The sequence below is a fragment of the Pteropus vampyrus genome, unplaced genomic scaffold (assembly GCF_000151845.1).
Source record: "Pteropus vampyrus isolate Shadow unplaced genomic scaffold, Pvam_2.0 Scaffold126, whole genome shotgun sequence".
NCBI lineage: Eukaryota > Metazoa > Chordata > Mammalia > Chiroptera > Pteropodidae > Pteropus > Pteropus vampyrus.
In genome coordinates, this window is record NW_011888907.1 from 4744401 (window position 1) to 4760318 (window position 15918).

General features: G+C 46.5%; 1 protein-coding gene across 7 annotated transcripts in view; it reads left to right on the top strand.

Moving 5' to 3' along the window:
* The window catches only part of EPS15L1 (epidermal growth factor receptor pathway substrate 15 like 1), a 90349-nt gene that overhangs the window by 19942 nt on the left and 54489 nt on the right, over positions 1-15918 (top strand). For all 7 annotated transcript variants that reach the window (XR_002781973.1, XM_011366885.2, XM_011366884.2 and 4 more), the window contains exons 2-9: positions 2722-2765; positions 2941-3028; positions 3496-3543; positions 5157-5252; positions 5954-6016; positions 8316-8441; positions 11080-11139; positions 14109-14339. Coding sequence is in view for 6 of the 7 variants with exons in the window: in XM_011366885.2 (XP_011365187.1) it covers positions 2722-2765; positions 2941-3028; positions 3496-3543; positions 5157-5252; positions 5954-6016; positions 8316-8441; positions 11080-11139; positions 14109-14339 (756 nt within the window). In the remaining variant the exon portion in view is untranslated. The remainder of the gene's footprint in view (positions 1-2721; positions 2766-2940; positions 3029-3495; positions 3544-5156; positions 5253-5953; positions 6017-8315; positions 8442-11079; positions 11140-14108; positions 14340-15918) is intronic.

Sequence of the window (15918 nt, forward strand, 5' to 3'; positions counted from 1 at the left end):
GGATAGAGTGAAGAGGCCACAGGAACTTTTCACGTTATCTCTGCTAGTATTTTAAGACACGAAGAGCAACTAAAAGGTTGAATCAAAATTTATTGAATCTCATTAATTCAGATGCTATCAAAGATGGCATTTTAGTACAATGGGCTGGTGGAGGAGAATGCCATCCTGGGCCATCTTGCTTCCAATCTTGAAACCATCATCTGGCCCTCTGTAGCCACTTACACTGAAAGCCTTGTCCCCTGGCCCATTCTGTTTTTGCCTTTGCCCTGGCTTGGCCTTGGGCTTGCCTTGGGGTCAGACACGGGCAGGCAGCTCAGAGGGCTTTGTCCCAGCATCTGCTACACTCCCTCTGGGAGTAGCTGCCCACACTGGCCAGGTGGTTGTGACTGAGATCTCTGCGCAGGAGCTGGCCACACAGACTGCCCATCGTTAGGGGATTCATGGCATTAGCAGTGTGCGTCTTCTGCTCTGTCACATTGACATTTCCGGCAGCTTGCAGATGTGACTCCATCATCCCTTTGAGGAAGCGGTGTGGTAAGAGGAAGTACCAATTAGTTCTGGTATTTTCCCTTCTTTTTCCCCCTTCTGCTTTTGCAGTAGGTGAAGCATGTGTAATTAAATCCATCCCTCTAACTACCTTATCATCTCATTTTACTGAAATTGATTCCTGTAGTTAGAGTGGTGGAGGCACATGCTGGTTTTCTGTTAGTTGAGATGATTTGGGATTGACACCTGGCCCTAGACTGTCGATGGGGTGAGCCCTCAGCACACACGGATGGAGCTTTGGTTCTGGTGCTTCATATGCTTTTATGGACAATTCAGGGTCTTGTTTCTCTTGATTGTGGATCTTGTAGCTCAAACATTTGGAAAGTTTTAGGTAGTTGTTAACTCTGCCCCAATTACTGGAACTTTTTTCACTGGACTCAGTAGCTTGGAAGCCTTTCTTGCCTGATACGAGATTTTTAAAAAAACCCAGAGGAAATGTATTTCAGACCTGCACCTCCCTGATTGTTGGCAGGAAAGAGACCTTTGTCATCAAAATGGGGGCCTCTGGAGTCTATGCATTCCACTCCAGTGACTCAGTGGCACATGATATGCTGTCTGGGCCTGCCACTGTCACCTTGACTGACAGATGACAAACAGCCTGCTTGACTTTGTTTCCTCCCTCAGTCTTACTCCTCTGGGGAGATGTGTTTCGAAAGCATGTGGAGTTTTAAATCCAGGTCATGTGGGCGTGTGATAAGGAGCTAAGGGTAACGGCTTCCCCCAGCGATGGTGTCAGGCCAAGGCTCCAGGCAGGCAGATCAGCTGGCCAGGGAGCTGCTGCAGCAGCACACTTACCTCTCAATCCCCATTGGTGTCATCGCCTTTCCTTTCTCAAGCCAGTACTGCTCACCTTCCAGCCTTTCTTAGTTTTTTTTGTTTTGTTTAGTGTTTTCTGCCTTTTTAGGATTCTCTCTTTCTCTTCCCCTTTTTCTTTGTGTTTTGACTTTCCTCTCCCCTTTTAGATCTCTGTGCTCTTTCCCTTCTGTTTTCACTCTGTCTTGGTATTGTTCTCGGTACTTCCGCTTCTTTATATGTTGGCAGGTGTTGGCGTCCCCCAGAGAAGCTAACCTTTATCTGGGCATTATTTTTAACCTGAAATGACTCTTTATGGCACAGTATATGCAAGTATTGGGCTGATTCAAATCCAGAGATTGCAACTGGACGGAACCCACCTCCCCCTACTCTTATTCATTATGAAAAAAACCACACAACAGCATTCAAAGACTTTTTAATAAGCACTGTAATCCCGTGCCGCATCCAGTCCTCATCTTTCCCACTTTCTTCTCTTTAGCTGTGTTCACACCTGTTCTTCTATATGATTATACACGTAATGATGTTGTCTTCACTTTTCTTTGCTCACTGAATCAACAGCAGGTTTGCATACTGCTTTCCTCCCTTTATGCAGTAAACCACCAATACATGTCTGCCTTTGTAGTCCACATCTTAGTGGCTGCTTAATTCCTTCCCACTGCCATCTCTCCTGGGTGCCCTGTTCTCCCCACTGATCCTGGACGTGGTGGGAAGTATGAAGGCTCGGCTGCCAACCAGGCATACCCTCAGCTTGCCACATGATACTGGCCCAGACAGTTAATAGCAATGTCTTGGGGATCCGATGGCCGGAATGCAGAGTATCTTGTGCTCAGCAGAGGACTTTGAACTTCCTGCCTATCACAGCGAGAGTGGTCACTGGCCAGCTCTCTCCCTACGAAGGCAGGTTGGTGTGTATTTCTGTACAGTCCTGGTGGCAGGTGGGGATGAGACCTATGGCAGAGAAACCGGTCTGAAGCTTGTATGTCTGGTGATTCATGATGACGCGCAGAGTCTCCTGTTCTGATTCTGGAGCCAGACAATGATCTCCAAGGATAAGCGCGCCTTTCTCCTCTGAGCTCCCAGACACGTTGACTCCCATCGTTCAGTGCATGGAAATTGACTCTGCGCTGTCACTCCTGCCTGGACAACCGTGTTGGCGTGGGAATTGGGACTTCTTAAAGAGCATTAGTGTTTCTTTTTTCTAAATCTGCCACTAATCTGCAGTTTGTGTGTAGAGGATGTTTAAAGTGCATAACTTGATTTTTCACTATCGTTTGTTTCGATAATGACAGAATTGAGGAGATGCCCCCTTTTTTTTGAGGGAGTATGTCCACTTTTGACTAATATCTGTGTTTTTGTTTACAGATTCCCACTGGAAACCCATTATATGAATCTTATTATAAGCAGGTTAGTTTCACTGTTGTCTTTTTGGAGGGAACTAGAGAGCAAGTGACCTGGAAAGCACAGCTCTGAATTGAAGTCCCATGCAGCCTTTGGTCCCTTCTGTTCTCTGGATTAAGATCAGCCCATCAGTGTGGTAGGTGCTGTCTTACCTGCTGCTCTGTTCCTGAAGCCTCATCTCAGTGTCCCAGCATATACAGGGCGAGTTGGGGCCAGTGAAGCTGCACTTTTTCTAAAGAAGTCTGGGCTCTCAGACATTATCCTTGGGAAGGTATGTCAAGACCGAAAGTGATTTCTGTGTCTGCCCTCAGGGGACCCCCTGGCAGGTGAGGGCTGCCCTGTGTAGACTCCTCTTCATATAGATGGACCTCCTGGGGAGTGGGCAGGCCGCTGCCAGCCTCCCAAGGCTGTACTTCGTGGGTCCACATGCTCCGATGGTAACTACCACCTGATGCTTGGGTAGCAGAAAAGAGGCCTGGAGCGCTTTAGGGGTCTTGATAGTTTGTGGATTTATGTTGCCCTGGGTGTTCTTAGGACCTTGGTGTTTTCGGGGCTCTGCTATGGACTGGCCCTGTGCCCTGGAAGAAAGGAAGGCATTCACCTACTCTGAGTTGGGGGGTGTGGATGGGAATTGCTTTGGCCTACCCTTAAGGCCCACATACAGCAGTGATGGCTCCTGTTTTATGAATAAATGGGTAATGATTACTGGTTGCACTCAGCATTTTTGTGTTTCTACAGATATGGGACTTGGCTGATCCAGAAGGTAAAGGGTTCTTGGACAAACAGGTATATACACGTATGCTCAGAGCAAGTGAGGGGGCTGAGCCAGATCCCCCAGGCCTGCTACCTTTGCACTTCCTTCCTGTTCATGCCACTGACACATGTCACTAGACAAAAGTGTGGCCATCAAATTGTTAAAACAGGAAGGTTCCCTTTTGAAATAAAGGTCTTTGTTTGAACACTTGGAGCCATCTCTCATGATTAGTGTATCCTTTCATATTTGTGTACTTACAAGTGATTAAAATGTTTCAGAACATTTTATTTTGAAATAACTTCAGATTCTCACAGAAGTTGCAGAAATAGTTCAGAGTTTCCGTGTCTCCTCCTTCAGCTTCCCCAGGGAGAGTAGCTTACTTCAACATAGCATGATGCTCAGAGCCAGTGGCGGCACTGAACCAGAGGTCTTAGAGCTGACAAGTTTTTTGTGCACTTCTTTGGGTTTTTTTTGGTGTGTGTAGTTCTATGTCATTTTATCACTTGCATAGACTCATGTAACCACAACCATAGTTGGGGCACAGACCTACCCCAGCACCTCAGAGAATCCCACACCCCATCCCTTGGCAACCACTGGTTTCTTCTCCATTACAATTTTGTTATTTCGAGAATGTTCTATAAATGAAAATTTATAGTACCTACAAGTGATTTTAAATGGTCATATTTTAATTTAGTTCAGCTTTTCCCCAAACTAAATTCCAAGGGATGTTGTTCCTAGTGTCCCATGATCTGCGATCCACTGTTCCTTCCTTCCTTCCTTGAGATTCACGCTGTGTATCCACCTGTATCAGGTTCTGAGGATCCTTCTGGGAAAGAAATCTGTTAACTTTGCCTAATACAGTCCCCCTAAACTTACTTATGTCCCCTTTTCTCTCACTTTACACGGGAGTCCTTTGGATATCAGCTTGAGGAAGGCTGATCTATTGCTTATCTCTTAGAAGACATTTTTAAAACCATGACTGTTTATAGCTTTAAAACATTCCATATTCTTGGACCAGTTGAACAATTAAAAAAATTAGGTGATGCTGCGTGAGTCCGCTAAGCCTATGATATGACCGGTTCAGGGTTAGGAGGTGGGCTGGGAGGAGCCAAGGCTGCTGATGGCCTGATTCAGGTCCTCTGTCCCTGCGTGGGAGGTGATGTCCATGTCGGGCTTCAAGGGGTGGAGGTGTGGGGGGTGGGCGGGGATGCTCTGTTCAGCAAGGCCAAGGGGAACTCAGTGAATCCAGAGTGTAAATTCGTAAAAGCTGTGTGTATTCCAAACCATTTTTAAAAAGTCACTTATATGAACCATAATTCATAGTCTGAAACATGTTAAGCCAGCTACTTAGACAGTGGAGCATTTCCTAAGTTTTGGGGGCTCATTATTTTTGAAAATATATTTATTTAAAATTTTACAGCATTCAGAATGCAATAGGCTAAGTCCATTTTAGCATATTCATTTAAATAATGTTCCCAAAGTAAGACCAGTTCAACTTGACACTGTAAGCGACCTTCACACATACAGTCTTCCTTAATGAAGTGAACTGAAATATCTCTTCACCTGAAGCCTGATGCCACAGACAGCTCTTCCTCTGTGGCTATGGGCTGGGTGGGGTTTACACCTTCCCCTTTTGGATTTGCAGGGTTTCTATGTTGCACTGAGACTAGTGGCCTGTGCACAGAGTGGCCATGAAGTTACCTTGAGCAATCTGAATTTGAACATGCCACCGCCTAAATTCGTAAGTGCCAAAATCCTTCAAGTTCACCTTCTAATGTCACCCATCTACTTGTCTTTCTCTCAGTCTCTTTCCATGTTTTCTCTTATTGAGATGAAATTCACATAACCTAAAATTAACCATTTAAAATGAAAATTTAGTGACATTAGTGCATTCACGAAATTGTGCAACCATTACCTCTGTCTAGTTCTAGAACATTTTCATCACCCCAAAAGGAAGCTCTGTACTCATTAAGTAATCACTCCCCATTTCCCCCTCCTCGAGCCCTTGGCAGCCACTAATCTGCATTCTATCTCTGGATTTGCTCTTTCTGGACATTTCGTGGAATTATACATCTGGCTTCTTTCACTCAGCATAGTGTTGCCAGGGTTCCTCCACATTGCTGCGTCTGTCAGCACTTCATTCCTTTTCATGGCTGAAGAAGATTGTATTGTATGCCCCCTGCCCCCATTTTGTTTAATATGTTCATCTGGTGGACATAATAATTCACGTACAGGGATTTGTTCGCACACCTGTTTTCACTTCTTTTAGGTGCATACCTAGGAGTGGAATTGCTGGATCCTGTGGTCATTCCGTGTTTAACTTGTTGAGGTCTTCCCCCATTTTGAAAGCACTTTAAAATGTATATCCTTTCCATAAACACATTCTCCTGTAATTTAATTCTGTCCCAGCCATAGCGGAATGTTTCTCTTTTTTTTTTCCAGCATGACACCAGCAGCCCTTTGATGGTCACACCGCCTTCGGCAGAGGCCCATTGGGCTGTGAGGGTAAGTGACAGGGTGGCACCCCTCAACTGTCCTTCACGTGCAGTGGTTTTAGCCATTTATGATGTTCCAAATATTTCACAGAACGATTATATTACCTGCTGTTTCAGAGTAAGTGCTACAGAATTCAGATGAAATACTTTTCCTAATGAAAGTCTTTGAAACAGCTATGGCCTTTTCCTATAACTGAGAGTTGCCTAAGAAGACAATTTCAGGTGTTGTATTCTGAAAATTTTACAGTTTAAATCTTGCATTTCTAGGTCATGTTCTGTGATTTCTGCTGCTTGGATTGGTTAATCAGAACAGAGGGGATATTGTGAGAACTTGCAAGCGTGAGGACCTCCAGCATGCCTTTGCAGCTCTTTCTCTCATTTCCAGCTAGTGTACGCATTTTTCTTCCCTTTCTGATGCTCTTGTTGGTTTTTGAAGAGCTGCTTTCAGCACAGGAGCTCTGCCCTGTTTTATGCAGTTGGTTGTTCTCTGCTCAGAGGGTTTGGACGGGGATGGGTCTGTGCAGGAACAGGTGCAGGAGGAGGCGCCTGTGACCAAGGAATCGTGAAGTCACCTCCTTGAACAATCACGTGGTTTCCCAGTAGCGATTACAATAGCAAAGGACTTTGTCGTCTGGTTGCATGGTGCCTACTTTGAAAAAGGGCTGCTTTGTCATGAAAAATGGCAGCAAAGAGATCTTATTCCTTGAACCGTTCTGGCCCCTCTCTGGCAGGGCCCGTGCAGAGGCCTCAGGGGGAGGGCTGGCGGCCGAAGAGCCTGTGAGACCTCAGAGGGCAGCAGTGGTGCTGGGATAGGGTACACTGTTTTCAAGAGAGATTCCATTCAGAGAAACAGTGACAAACAAACCTGAAGTGCCAAGCGTTCTTGTTTATTATGAAAGTTTCTGGACTTCTCGAAGCACCTGACCAAAGCCCAGATGCTCAAAGCAGACGTAGGGTGTTTGCCTTCTTAGCGCTCACGGTGACTTGTGCATGCACTATCTGATTGCCTTCTTGTTTCTGTCCTTTTTTTTTTTTAAATTGTGCTAAAATACACATAACATAAAGCACACCATCTTAACCATTTTTAAGTGTATAGTTCAGTAGCATTAAGTAGATTCACATTGTTGTATAACCATCACCACCGTCCATCTCCGGAACTTGAACTTCTCAACTGAAACTCTGTCCCCATTAAACATGAACTCCCCATCCCCCTCTTCTAGCCCCTGGCACCCACCGTAATACTTCCTGTCTCTGAGTTTTACCACTCAAGGGATCTCAAGCTGAGTCATGCAGTGTTTGTCCATGGTGTCAGGCTTCTTTCACTCAGGATAGTGTTCTCCAGGCTCATCCATGCTACAGCATGTGTCAGAATTTCCTTCCTCTTTAAGATCCAGTGATACTCCATTGTATGGATAGACCACATTTTGCTTCTGTCTTTCTCCATTGGTGGACACTTATTGAGGGTGTTTTCCTAAGGTCCCCAGTGGCTCTAGCTTGTGGTCAGAGTGGGTGGTGAGAGGTCTGCTGTCCCCTGGTTCCACTAGCTTTGGTCTCTGTTTCCATAGAAGGTTGGAAGACCCCCATCCATATCCTCCTCACCAACAGCCCCCTTTACACACTGCCTGTATCATATTTCAGAATGACAGTAGCCGCTGCTCTGCAAGTCCTGCCCAGGCCTTCACCCTGTTCATGAAGAACTTTTATTATTTATTCTTTTACTATTAGACACAGAGGACTTACCAGCTTAAATCTGATCTGGATAATTAGTTGCTAAGTCTTTGGTTTATTTTTATATTTGATTCTTTAGTTCAGTAGAGTGATACCCAGATTTAGTTCTTTGTCTGGAGTAGCTTTTGTCTCCCAAGTAGCCTCTGGGGCCAGGTCTCTCTCCCCCATTGACCGTGGCTGCCAGATCCATGGGTACCAGAGAATGGTTTTTTTTAAGACAGGGTTCCTCAACCCCTGGGGCCGCATACCAGTACCAGTCCGTGGCCTGTTAGGAACTGGGCTACACAGCAGGAGGTGAGCGGCAGGCAGACCAGTGAAGCTTCATCTGTATTTGCAGCCGCTCCCCAGTGCTAGCATCACCGCCTCAGCTCTACCTCAGATCATCAGGCATTAGACTCTCATAGGAGCACCGGTCCCTGGTGCTGAAAAGGTTGGGGACTGCTGCTTTAGGGCATAAATTCACTCGACTATCCTGTGCAGTTAGGTGAGGCCACAAGTGGGTCCTCGCATTTCCAGCTGGAGCTCGCTTTGGATTTTCCTACAGGCCCACTTTTTTATTCAGGCTATTTCTTTCCAACTAGGTGGAAGAAAAGGCAAAATTCGATGGAATTTTCGAAAGCCTTTTACCCATAAATGGCTTGCTCTCTGGAGACAAAGTCAAGCCAGTTCTCATGAACTCAAAGCTGCCTCTTGACGTCCTGGGCAGGGTAAGTGTTTCTCTTACCTCTTGCAAGGCCACTAAATTCTGCCAGACCCTGAGCTCGCTTCCCACTTGCTAGGCTTTATGCATAGGTGTGCTCCATCAGGGGCCTTCGTAAGAGCCAATGTGGATGGAGCGCTTGCTGCAGCCAGACTGGCTCAGGGCCTGAGGGGTGCAGCTCACAAGTGCTCCCCAGCCTGTGGGAAGATGTTATGGCCCATTGCACATATGAGAAGGCAGCCCCGGGGCCCAGGGACAGGTGGAGCTGGGACTCGAACCCAGACCTGGGACCTCCCTGTCTCTATTGTACTTTCAGGGAGAAGTGTGGTAGCTTATGTCTATATTTCTGTTCTGTTTTTTTTTTTTTTTTTTTTTTTTTTGGCCTTCAGGTAAGGTACTTTTAATTCTGCCAGTTTAGAAAAAATTTAATGCATTTTCTCTTCTAAAAAAGCCTCAATTTTGCCCCAAATAAAAATATAAATTTTATAGGTATAGTTTTCTATCCCAGACTTTTCTCTCTACTAGGGGTTGTGTTATGGCCCTGGGGTTTGCTCTGTGCACAAAGCCTGGTTCTACATGACTGTCTGTGCTGAGTTCCCTGCTCTGGACTCATGGGACAGTTGTTGTGTCTAGGTGGGATTGATGTGACTCCTCTGCCCCAGCCCCCTGTGGGCTCTGCCTCTGGGCCAGGCCTTGTGCTGAGCACTGAGAAGATGGGGATGAAATTAGACAGTCCAGGAAGTCAAATGAATAAATGATGGTTAAGATTATATTTATTTATCGAGGACTTAGTATGTACCAGGCCCTTTCTGGTGCTTTGCATGAATGAAGTCATTGAGTATTTGCACCCAACTATTCTGGATGGTGTCACCCCCGTTTTCCAGGCGAGGAAACGGGGGGCCTTCAGAGTAGCTGGTAAGTTGTTCAGGGTTGCACAGAGAAGGGAATGAAGTCCTGGGTGGTCCCCAGAGCTACCACTCTTCCATGGTGGTCCCCCACCCCCACCAACTCCTTGATAATCACAGTTCTGCCCAGGTAGGACAGGAGTAAAGAGAGGCACTTCACCCACCTGAACAAAGGGGTGCAGGGCAAGCAGGGAAGGCTTCCTAGAGGAGGTGCCCCTGGGGGTGTCCTCCAAAGTAAAGAAATGTGTGGCAGACTATGAGTTGAGAAGGCTGGGCAGGGCACAGTGTGACCAGAGGCAGCCTGGCATGCTGGGTAGGGCAATTCCGCTTCTAGGGGACAGTGAGCAATGTCTGGAGATAGTTTTGGTTGTCCCTGGGTCTGATGCTGTTGGCATTAGTGGGTGGAGGTCAGGATTGCTACTCAAACTCAACACCCTGCGGTGCCCAGGACTCGCCACAAAGAATGATCTGGCCCCAAGTCACTAGGGAAGCCCTGGGCACAGGGAAGACTGTGGAGGCAGGGATGCCTGTTCCTATGTGGGACTCCCCCACAATGTGCTGTGTCTTTGGGAAGTTACTCTTCTGGAGCCTCTGCTTCCTAAACTGAAAAGACAGGCATAAAGCACTCTCAGTACTGAACTTCTTTAAAAGGACATTCATGTGCTTGAGGAGACTTTAAATGGTTTAGTGTCCTGAGAGGTCCAAGTGGAGTTCCAGGAGGTTGGGTTGTGGTGCTAAGGGCAACAGGGGCTCTGTGTGCCAGGCTGAGGAGCAGGGATTGGCAGGGCAGGGTGGGGTCAGAGTTCATTCTAGAGCAGCCCCTTTGGTAATCCTGGGGACAGGACTAGAGGCAGGGAGGCCAGCTGGAGGCTCTGGCCTCTGGAGTGTTCAAGAGGCCTGAGGCTAGACACAGCAGGGGTGGAGAGGAGAACCCACCCACGAGAAGCACCCCCGGGCTGAGGTCCCTAGTGATTGGTGGTGGTGGGGAGGTGTACCAGCGCATGCAGCATCTTGGATGGACCCCTGGGTGTCCTCTTACCTCTGGGCACTGGTGCTGTGCCTAGTGTTTTCCAAGTCAGACAGGCCTGCTGATCTGGGGGAGCTGACTTAGGTCAGAAAAGTAGTGCCTTGATTGTGCTTTAGAAAATCTGGCATGTGGCCCTTTCTCTAGGAACCCATACCTTCCTGCCTGGTCTTCAGGTGGTTGGTGGGCTTTGCGCATTCCGTGGCACCTGCCTCGCTCTCTGATGACAGGAGATATGGGACACCACAGACTTGCCCAACCACATGCCCACAGTCCTGTTCATCAAGAATGGGGGTGGGAACTGATTCATGTGTGTATGTGGAGGGTATCTTGTGTTCAGAGCAACACCTGTGCCAAAAGCAAACCATCTTTTCTGATTTATTTATAAGACGATAAAAAAATCAAGGGTAGATATGATTATAATCATGATTATTTGTTAGAGAAAGTGAACATAATATTATGGAAAGGATCTTGGAACTGGTAATACTTCATTGGATGATGGTTTTTCAGAGAACCCACAGACTGGTTCTTAATGCATGTTGATTGCCTCATTTTAATCCCAGCATGCACTCAGAATCTGAGTTCAGGTGGGCTCACTTGTGGTATGTGGGCTCTTTCTCCCACTAAGCCTTGGTACTTCCTCTCCCCCCAGTAAGCCTCGGTACAGTCAGCCTTGGTACTTCCCCCAGTAAGACTTACTGCTCTTTCCCTTGCAGGTCTGGGACCTCAGTGACATTGACAAGGATGGGCACCTGGACAGAGATGAGTTTGCTGTGGTAGGTCCCCAGTGGGACTTTCCTCACCCTGCTGAGGAAGGGAATGTGCTGCTCATGGGGAGGGGGCAGGGGGTTTCTGGGCTCATTTTTTTTTTATCATTTAATTTAAAACAGTTTATTTTGACATAATTTGCATTTAAGGAAAAGTTGCAGTAATACAGAGAATTCTTCTGAATAATCTTCAGATTCCTCAGTGTTACTATTCTACCACATTGCTTTATCCTTTTCTCTTCTTCCCTCTCTCCCCCCGTGAGTGCAAGTCCATGCGGGCGCGCCCATGAATTTTTCCTTTGAGTCATTTTGGAGTAAGTTGTAGACACAATACCTTTAACCCCAAAATACTTCAGTGTGTATTTCCCAAAACCAGGGAATTCTCTTCTATAACCACTGTCCAATTCAAAATCAGGAAATTAATATTGACATTATTTATTATGGTGTCTATTATAGATTATAGCTTATATATTACTGCATTATATATCTATTATCTAATCTAAGGATATTATTCAGATTTTGCTAAAATGTCCTTTGTAGTGAAAGAGACTCCAGCCTAGTTTGGTATGTTCTGTAGCTGTCTCTTTTATGTCCTCTAATCTGGGGCAGCTCTGTCTGTTTTTGTGTCTCATGGCCACGTGGGCATTTGCAGAATGCATTTTGCCAAGTGTCCCTTGGTGCGGGCTTGTCTGCTGTTTCCTCTGATGATCCAAGCCTTGTACTTTATGGGGCAGAACTACACCAAGGTGATGAGTTCTCCTGGGGCACACAACATCCATAGGACATGTGATGTCTTATTGTATGTTATTATCACGGTGTCAACCTTGATCGTGGTCAGGATGGAGGCCGGGGTTTCTCCCTGCAGTTACTCTTCCTTTGTGCTCAGTCTCATGGGAGACACATAGAGATTGAGCACCCTGTTACCCCTCTAATTCTCACCCACTGTTTCTCCCAGGAGTCTCGCCTGCATCCGTTAGGACTCTGGTGATTGCAGGTGGTCTGTCTTGTAATTCTGTCATTCCTCGCACATTTTCTAGCTGGCCTTCTACTGTTAAGAATTTTTATCAGAGTGAACTCATGGATGCGTCCTCTGCTCCATGGTCTATAATCCTTCACTGGTGTAACATCTTGCCCAGTGGGAGTTCCTTCAAGCTGGCTCCTTTGTCCTTTGGCCATATCCCATCATTCTATGACCAGTTGCTTCCTCATGGCACAATAAGATACTCCTGACTCCCCAATATGTTCCCCGCCCAGCCTTGTATCAGCCCCTTCTCTAGGGAGCCCTGGTCCTTAGAGCGGAGGATGGTGTTGGAAACCAGAGTGCTCAGTGCCCCTGGGGTACCCCTGCTTCCCGTCACTCCCAGCAGACAGAGTTAGGAAGTAGGCGTGCTTGTAGACGTGCCTACCAGTGCCCCAGTATACCCCTTCTGTCCATGCCAGAGCCTAGGCACTCCCACCCTTCCTCTTAGAGACAGCAGTGGAGCTGTATGCAGATCAGGGCTCTCCTGTCTTATGGGCCACCCTTCCTTGCAGCTGCCCTCCTTCCATATGCCTGAGACAACCCATTCGCCTCTTCAGCTGCCTGGTGGGCTGGGCTGACCTCACCCTGAGCCTGCCCTCCTCACCCTGGGCTCCCGTCAGTCTGTCCCTGGTCGTCTTCCTCCCATTCCTCAACCTCACTGCCATGTTGGACCTTTATCTTCCATTCATGGAAGATTTATTCACTTACCTTGTCCTGTTAGATCTCAAAGTAGAATGAAGTAGCCCCTTATAGTTAAGGACAACACTATAATAAATAGTAATTTAGTTCAAACCCCGCCCTTCCATACAACAACAACAACAACAGCAAAAAACACAACTGTGAATTATCTGGGAATACCCATGCAATAAAAAACAATGAAATGCAACTGTATCCTTAAGATAAATCTGTTCTAGGAATTTTAAACATCTTTAAAATGTGATTTGTACAGTATATACATGAATTGAAACTTCTTATTATGTTTACTACATGTGTAAAGCCTTTGAAATTTTAAACTTCTAGGTTAAATCTAAACCATTTTCCAAGGGAATTAGAAATTTCTCTTTCCATTCCCCTATAAACCCCGATCGTCAGTAGTATTCAGATATGTTTTTCTCCCACACATCAACTCTGTTTTGCCTTTTCACTTTGAGCATTTTCCATATTTCTCTGTTATCCTGTTGTTTTTACTAGTTGTCATTATTTTTGTGGTAAAATATATATAACATAAAATTTACCATTTTAACCATTTTTAAGTGCCTAGTTCAGTGACATTAAGTACCACCACCATCCATCTCCAGAACGCTTTACATCTTGCAAAACTGAAACTCTGTCCCCATTACACATGAGCTCCCCAGCCTCCTCCCCCAAGGTGATTGGTCTCAAGTGAAACTCGAACAGGCCTCTCTCCTTTCAGCCTCACAAGCCCCACGTTTCCCTTTTCAGCTAGTTTTTACCATTTCTCATCACGTCAACCAAGATTTATGTTCTTTTATAAATTGTGTCATTTTATGTTTCCCTACCTGCCTCAAACAGGAGAGCCACTTGTCCTGTCCTCTGCACAGCATACCCTTTTCTGTAGTTTTTCATGTCTCTGGAATATCCTGAAGTACACACAGCTCTCATAGTTTGTCTTTAGACTTCCAAATTGCAATACTTTGGAATTCGTCAGCCCTGGAGCTGGTGGCCTTCCCGTGTAGTGAGGGAACATGTATGAAGTCTGGTATGATTAAATTCCGTTTGTACTCATTCAGTCTCATGTGGTTAAACAAATGTCTTAGAAAATTATGCTTTGGAAGCATAGCTCATTACAAGAAGTTTATTTTTACTCTGTTCAGCTTGGAAGCGTTCTCTAAAGGAGCAGTCTTCGTCTCGTCACTGCAGCCCTGATAGAGCTGCCCTCTGCCTGCCCTGGGCCTGGGCTTAACCACCGGAATGTGATTCTCTTTTGTGCTTACAGGCAATGCACTTGGTGTACCGAGCCCTCGAGAAGGAGCCTGTGCCCTCCGTCCTGCCCCCGTCCCTCATCCCACCTTCCAAGAGAAAGAAAGTGTTCCCAGGTGCTGTGCCAGTCCTGCCTGCCAGCCCCCCACCCAAAGACAGCCTTCGCTCCACGCCATCTCATGGCAGCGTCAGCAGTCTGAACAGCACGGGCAGTTTGTCTCCCAAGCACAGCATCAAGCAAACACAAGTATGGTGCCCTCTGTGTGCGTCACCGCTTCTCAGAGCAGCTGTTTTGTGTGTAGAGCCCCAGTGAGATGTTTCTTGGGAGCAAGTAATTTGTGACCCCAAAAAGGCAACATTTGTGATTAAAAATATTTGTGACAGGTATTATAGTCCATTTGGGCTGCTATAACAGAATACCATAGACTGACAGACATTTACTTCTCATTGTTTTGGAGGCTAGGAGTTCAAGATCAAGGTGCTGGTGGATTAGGCAACTGGTGAGGGCTTTCTGGTTCACAGGCAGCCCTCTTCTCACCGTGTGCTCTCATGGCAGAAGGGATAAGGGAGCTCTCTGGGGTCCCTTTTATAAAGGCACTAATCTCTTTCACCAGGGCTCTACCCTCATGACCTAATTACCTCCCAAAGGCCCCACCTAATACCATCACTTTGGGGTTAGGATTTCAACATATGAATTTGGGGGGACACATATATTCAGTCCATAGCAACAGAGATTCAGAATTAACTTTCTTGTTCACTTGCTCATAAATAACGACCCTTCCTCAGACACACCCAGTAAGTTTCCCACCTCCAGACAGGCTCTCTCCCATCTCTGCCCTTCCTGGCTTAGGCAGTCCCTCTGTTGGGAGGGGTGTCCCCAGATCTACTGTGGCACCTTGCTTCGTAAGCCCTCTGCTCATGGGGTACCTCATCAGGGGAGCCTGGTGTGATCACACCATTACCAGCACACCCCAGGCCCTCCCCATCCAGCCATTCTCCCTCTACTCCGAATTATTCTAGATTCTCACACCTGGCATGTTATGTAATCAATTATGTGTCATCCGTTTATGCACGCACGCATGTATACACCCTATGGCTTTAAGAGAGCAGAGTTAGTTCTTTTTTATAATCTCACCAACTAGGACAATCTCTGGTACTTTGATGCTCAGCAAATGTGTATTGAATGACCAGGCGAGTGAGAGGCTCTCCGCACGGTAGCATCTTATATATCAAAAGGCATTTCTTGTTCTAGCCAATGCAGCATCTTTATAAAAGCGCACCTTTGAGATTGTTTAAAACATGCAAGAATGTGAGTTACATCTGGAATCATGCTTTGCTTTCTGCCTCATTTGTGGTTTCAAAGGCAAAGCAGTGAATGTGACAAGGCCAGTTGGCACCACCACACAACTTTAGAATGTGATAAAAATGAAAAGGAGAAGTGCATAATAGACAGTGATTCCTCTTGCTCATGACATATTTGTAGGGTCAACCGTCTGACTGCGGAGACTCATAGAACACACATCACACCCTGGAGTATAAAAATGATCAGAGGGTCAGGTGGCTTGGTCATGAGGCTAACACAGTTCTCATCAGTGCTGTGGCCAGGCGGAAGGCATGGCCCACAGGCATTAACTTCTACTTGGTGAGCTTCACATGGCTGTCTGCTGAGAAGCCCAGTGTCTAGATGGCCCAGCCTGGGCACCTTCAGCAGCTCTCCAGCCATGCCCAGCATGTCCTGGAGGTCCTGGGGGGTGCCACAGTAACCATGCGATAGGCCCCTGCCCTCTGTAGGGAGGCAGACAATAAGTAAATCAGACAGCTATGAG